General features: G+C 30.8%; 1 protein-coding gene across 2 annotated transcripts; it reads right to left on the bottom strand.

Annotated features, from left to right (window-relative positions):
* Nucleotides 1-382: 382 nt before the first annotated feature.
* LOC116765494 (alaserpin-like) lies at nucleotides 383-4,706 on the bottom strand. Of its 2 annotated transcripts, XM_061521977.1 has the most exons (10): nucleotides 4,661-4,706; nucleotides 4,513-4,561; nucleotides 3,981-4,075; nucleotides 3,691-3,834; nucleotides 3,398-3,601; nucleotides 3,199-3,297; nucleotides 2,976-3,116; nucleotides 2,689-2,898; nucleotides 2,473-2,617; nucleotides 383-535 (listed from the first exon to the last, which is right to left on the bottom strand). In XM_061521977.1, the coding sequence occupies exons 2-10, from the start codon at nucleotides 4,532-4,534 to the stop codon at nucleotides 408-410; spliced, it is 1,188 nt and encodes a 395-aa protein (XP_061377961.1). In that variant the 5' UTR covers nucleotides 4,535-4,561; nucleotides 4,661-4,706; the 3' UTR covers nucleotides 383-407. The 2 variants fall into 2 exon arrangements, with proteins under 2 accessions (XP_061377961.1, XP_061377960.1); XM_061521976.1 differs by having other exon boundaries at nucleotides 4,513-4,691.
* Nucleotides 4,707-5,557: the final 851 nt, after the last annotated feature.

Genomic DNA, 5,557 nt, shown 5'->3' on the forward strand with positions numbered 1-5,557 from the left:
CAAAAGTGTAAAAGGCTGTCAGCAGTAGGCGGTAACAGGTTGATTTTATTGTTAGTGATATTTTGCAGATAATAACACATGTAAAAATACGTCCACAATTTGATAATATGAAGTAATTTTTAAGGCTATGAACAGAAACAGCAACTTGGATATATTTTTGACTTCGGTATATAAAAAACAGTTTGGATTTGTAAAACTTGATTGTTTATATACATAAAAGATAATGTATATCGATTTATTTATAAACATAAATTTGCTCTCTCAATATGAACAAATATTTATAAAAATTAAAGTGCTGATTCTTGCCATTTTTAAGTCAACTTTCATGTTTTCTGACAACAAATTATCTGACTAACTTATAGGAGTAATAAAGAAAGTCAAATTGATTGTTATCGTTTATTAAATTTTTAATTTCCAGCATAAACTCCAATAAATAAGGACAAGTCATTTCCTTTTACCACAAAAACAAATGGTCTATTAGCATCGAAAACAGTTCTTGAGGGTAAAAGTGGAATCGATTTCATAACATCAAATACTGAAATGGAAAAAATATAATTTAAGTCCAATGGGAATTTGAACAAACACACTGACAGTATTCTTCTAAACTATACTCTTGGATTATTCTGCAAAATTATAGCAATAAATATTTAAAAAAAATATATTTTTAAATTAACAAAATTTCTTGTATCAGCGCCTAATTTAAAAATATGTCAAATAATTAAAATCTATTATTATAATTATGTTTACATAACTTTAATTGAGTATTAATAGACGAAACCTCTCAGCATTCCATGGATTCACCCTGCGGATGCCAGGTTCATCGCGTTGCAGGGAGAGGAGCTTCAATAGTGCCTGGGAGGCCTAAGTCTTTTAGCAGGTTGTAGAGAGATTTGGTTGTTACACCTCTCGCTCCTACTTCTACCACGTACAAATTTACAACGAACATATTCTTAATGAGTTCGTTAGTGAGCTGGTAATACTTGTTGACCTTGATCGCATGGTCTTTGGGGATGTTGGTTTTCCAAGGAACCGTGAGCTCTAGAAGTATAACGCGCTTTAAAATCCGCGAATATAAAAATATATCCAGTCTATAGGCTGACGCAGAAATATCCTCTGGGATCTTATATTGCTTCTCATACGTGTTCATCATTAAAGTCCAATCCGAAGTCACTTTAATAATAGAGTAAGGCTTGCCGTTTGATTTTGTAGTCCTAGTACCTTCTCTCACAAAACCTATTGATCGTTGGTTCGTGGTTATTTCTTGTTGCGCTCTTGCTACCGATACACTAACCACTTCACGTATGATTTCTAAAACCCTAGCGTGACGACGCGAGTATTGACCGCTAACTAGGAGTACCCTACATCCCACCAGCAAAATGCTTAGCAGTTCCAACTGCCTCCCCGCAGATGTAGCAAGTTTTTTCCGTACCTTTGCCCCATCTTACTAAATTACTCTGATCTGGGAGAGTCATCTGGAACGCATTTCACATCTAACATTTAATACAAAAATCTGAATGAAATTTTTATTAATATTGAGTATGACTATTTATTAAACTGTTTTTTTTCTAGTTTTTTTTTTAATATAAGCTTGACAGCGCTTGCCTAATATTCTATTAGATTTTTGGTTGAAATGAAACTAGTTTTGCTAAAAGTATTTCTCAGTATCAGCCTACTCATTCATGCCTTGAAAGCAACCAATTCAGGAAGAAAACACTTACTGTGCCAACTTGCTGTATGCATGAAAAATGAGGAATTCTATCGTTTCTTTGGTATGTTAAAAAAGTCAATAACGAAAGGACCAGCCAAGAAACCAGCCGAGAAATTGGTCAATTGATGGAAAAAATGAATGAAAAGGGACGGGAAATTATATTTTACATATACTAAGCCCGATCTCCAAAATACTGGCCACTTTGTGCTCAAGGCTCACTAGTCTAGTTTTAGATTGGTTATCAACAAACATTTTGCAAGTATCTTTAATGATATTTACAACACAAATACTACAAGAACACTTTAATACCCGATAATTAAAAGCTGTCGGTGTAATGCACGAATAAATTCTTAAAAGTTGGAGTGAAGGAGAACAAGTGAGTGGCTAACACAAAAATTTACTACTATTTTCCCTACTGACTGTGGGAGGCCCGCAGACCATATGGTTTTAAAGCCCGCTAAATTAAATTGAAAAAAAAAGCCATAACAAAAATCCAGCATATCGTTCATCTCAAATTTCAAGGTCACTTTTAGGACTATCCACCATTCATGTTATAGCCCTCCACCGAAAAACGTGTTAGAAAATTAACAATTAGATTGAAATTAATTTTAATTTTTAAGCATATTTCAGGTTTTTCATTTCATAAGGTAATTTCCAAGAATTTTCAACAACCATTATAAAATAAAAAACAAAAATATTATGTCATTCGGAGCCACCATTCGGTTTTTATTTAAGATATATAATTTTGCTGCATTTTAACTTACCATTAGCTGCTGCGGCCTCAGCACCTTCTTCGTTAACTTCAATAAATGCCTTTTGTTTAGCTTTATTAATGTAGAAATCACTAACGGACTCTAGGAGATTGTCGAGTCTAGCTTCGCCAGCACTAAATAATCGCCTTACATTCATCTGATAAATGACATTTATTTGTTTTACTTCTAAGAAAATGCAAAACACCCTTTGTTAGCTCAAATACGTACATTTTCCAGAATTTCTTTGAGATCTATTGTTGTTTCAATTTTAAATTTAGGGATATACACCTCAACTTCTGATGCAGACATAGTACTTATAACACTTTCCAATAATGATGGGTCTCTGAGTTTTTCTTCCAATTTGTTAATTCCATCTACATCATGTGGAAGGACAACATACAGAGCAGAATCTTCTCCTTCATATTTAAGTTCCAATACCTATCAATCGCCATATGTAATCAAACATTTTAAAGTACTTAAATGTTATGCGTATTATATAAAAAAATACCATATACCTGTGCGTCGAGTTCCTCGCTATCGATGTAATAAAAGGTGTCTGAATTGTACATGGTGGGTACTTTGACAACATTTTCTTTGCTCACATGGAAATCTCTGTCGGTTGTGCTTTTCTTGTCAAAAGGAGTTTTCCATGCACCCTTCATAGAAAAAATGATAGATTAGGAAGGAAGAACATTTCAATAACACTTTACTACGCTTAATAAGAATTATTAAGGTAACCTTAAAGTAAATTGCGTTTACTAATACAGCTTTGGTATCAGCATCTAGGGATGTGGGGTCTACTAGATCTTTAATTCGATTATTTGTTTCATCTTCAACCTGAAACATATCAAGTATTTTATAATAATCTACTGGAATATATTAGATTACGTTTAAGTGGCCCTGGGGCATATTTATGACATGTATTATTTTTATATACCCATTGATTAATTTTCTTAGAGGCATTTTCGTTTTCAGAAAAATCGATATTTTCAACTTCAGATCCAAAAACATCTTGACTAAGGGCGGCAAAGTCCCTGTTTAATGCATAATTCTCAGCCACGTAGACTTTGCTTGCCATTTTAAGAGTCACTCCTTTTACTAATTTCAAAACGGTGTTTGCTTTTGAAAATACTGCTTTAGTCTATAAAAAATATTTTATTACATTTTCTATTGAAATATTTCTTAAAATTATAAATCTTCATAAGTAACTAGGGCGTTTTATTAACTTACAACGTTGTCATTTGGCATTTCAATAACATCAAGAAGTTCATCGTGTGATTCCCCAACAGATGCTAAAGCAAGCTGAGCAAGAGGTGGCAGAACCGAAAAAGCTGATAGCACTACACTTTGTCCTGGTTTGGCTTTTACTACTTCCTGAAGTAGTATTATTTATCATAATATACATGATTATTACGTGTATAAGTATAAGCCTTAGGCATAATAAAATTCCTTTACTTATTATTAAACTGACTAACTAAAGTAAATATCTTTATGTATATAAACTTAACATATCAACTTACTTTAAACATTTTTGTTGTAAATTGGATGTTGCTATTAAAAAGCATTTCATTTAAAGTCTTTTCGCTAGCCATAGCCGTGATAGCAAAGAAAAACACTGAAACCAAAAAAGTATTTGTAATATTGAATACATATACGAGTATGTTTGTGTATACTACAATCCTTACTGTAATGTTTCTATAATAAAGTTCTATCAAAGTATTTAACTTTGTAATATTATAATTTCAAACAACCCTAAATATTAAAACTCACTAACAGTTGTTTTGATAGTATTAACAGACTAAGAGAAAATAGTTACGAATATAAAATAACAAAATTCTTTATGATAAATAATATATATTCGCTTTGCTATCCTTATTCCCAAAGAGAACACTGTATGTTAAATAAATTTTGTAACAAATTTAAAGTAAGTATGTTTTTTTTTAATTAATAATTATAATAAAACGCTTAGGAAATACAGTAAAATATATTTAGTACTTCTGTTGGTGAATAATATAAAAGATTTTTTATTTAAATGATAAAAAGACTACTCACAAAATAATATCAAGCGCTTCATTTTGTAGTTGTTTCTTTTAAATTTCAACTGTAATTTAAATATTGTGATTTTTAATCAACCTTAAGAAAAATAAAACGATTCTAAAAAAAATCTGAACCAAAAAATTTAAATTTATAGAAAGTGTACCTAACACGAATGGGAGCCGAACACAGAATAAAAATTGCGCATAATATCAATCTTTCAATCAATTAAGTTTACATTTATGACATGGTTATTAGAATACTTTTTTGTAATGGTCATAAAAATATCTCATGTACACTTTATGTTTACTTTGCTATTTTTTACATAAAGACTGTCTGTAGTCTGCATTTTTGAAAATTAAGTAAAATATTTTTCATAACTTCGAAAATTAACTTTTATAGTATCGCCTAAGAAAAATGATAGTTCTACTTATTTGAAATGTTAACGCGTCGTATTACTTTAATTGTAAACACCTCTAAGTTAAGTTTTTCTCAAATATCCTTACGTTTAATATTGCACATAAAAGTAAATAGTACTTACAGTTCAGTTCTTTGCTATAAGTACATGTTTGCAAGCTTAGGGTAGTAATAAATAATTAAAAATAAGCAAATGAGTCTGCTTACTCCCCTTTTCTATCGCGTTCATAAGTGAAATTATTTTGTCAACTCACAGTGATTTTTTTTACAATCTATTTTTGAATATTAGTAGTTTATAGGCAACTAAGAAAATAATAACGTATAGATAATTCATAAGCTCTACTTATTAACCGTGATAGGGCAAATAATACCAATTTTTAATCAAAAGAACGAATTTCATAGAGAATTTGATATACATTTACTTATTCAGATTTCACAAATTGTGGGGGAAAAAAAACCATTTTTTTATTATTTGTTTAAGTGTCGTTTAATTGTCGTTGTTCTCGATTCCATATGTGGTGGAAGTAATGTTATTTGGAGCGTATTATTCAATGAAGTAAGCCCTGCTTTTTTTAAATTCTAATCCCTCTAACGTGGTTAGATACTTTGTTTGCTTCGTTACACTTTCATTCCAGTTCTCGCATTT

Source organism: Danaus plexippus, chromosome 11, assembly GCF_018135715.1.
Source record: "Danaus plexippus chromosome 11, MEX_DaPlex, whole genome shotgun sequence".
Taxonomy (NCBI): Eukaryota; Metazoa; Arthropoda; class Insecta; order Lepidoptera; family Nymphalidae; genus Danaus; species Danaus plexippus.

Bases quoted from the DNA above. Each gene is read 5' to 3' on its own strand.
- LOC116765494 (XM_061521977.1), bottom strand. From the start codon at position 4,534: ATGAAGCGCTTGATATTATTTT. The intron at 3,835-3,980 runs GTAAGTTGATAT...ATACTACTTCAG, and splicing joins TTACAACAAAAATGTTTAAA to GAAGTAGTAAAAGCCAAACC. The intron at 2,618-2,688 runs GTACGTATTTGA...GTCATTTATCAG, and splicing joins TCAAAGAAATTCTGGAAAAT to ATGAATGTAAGGCGATTATT.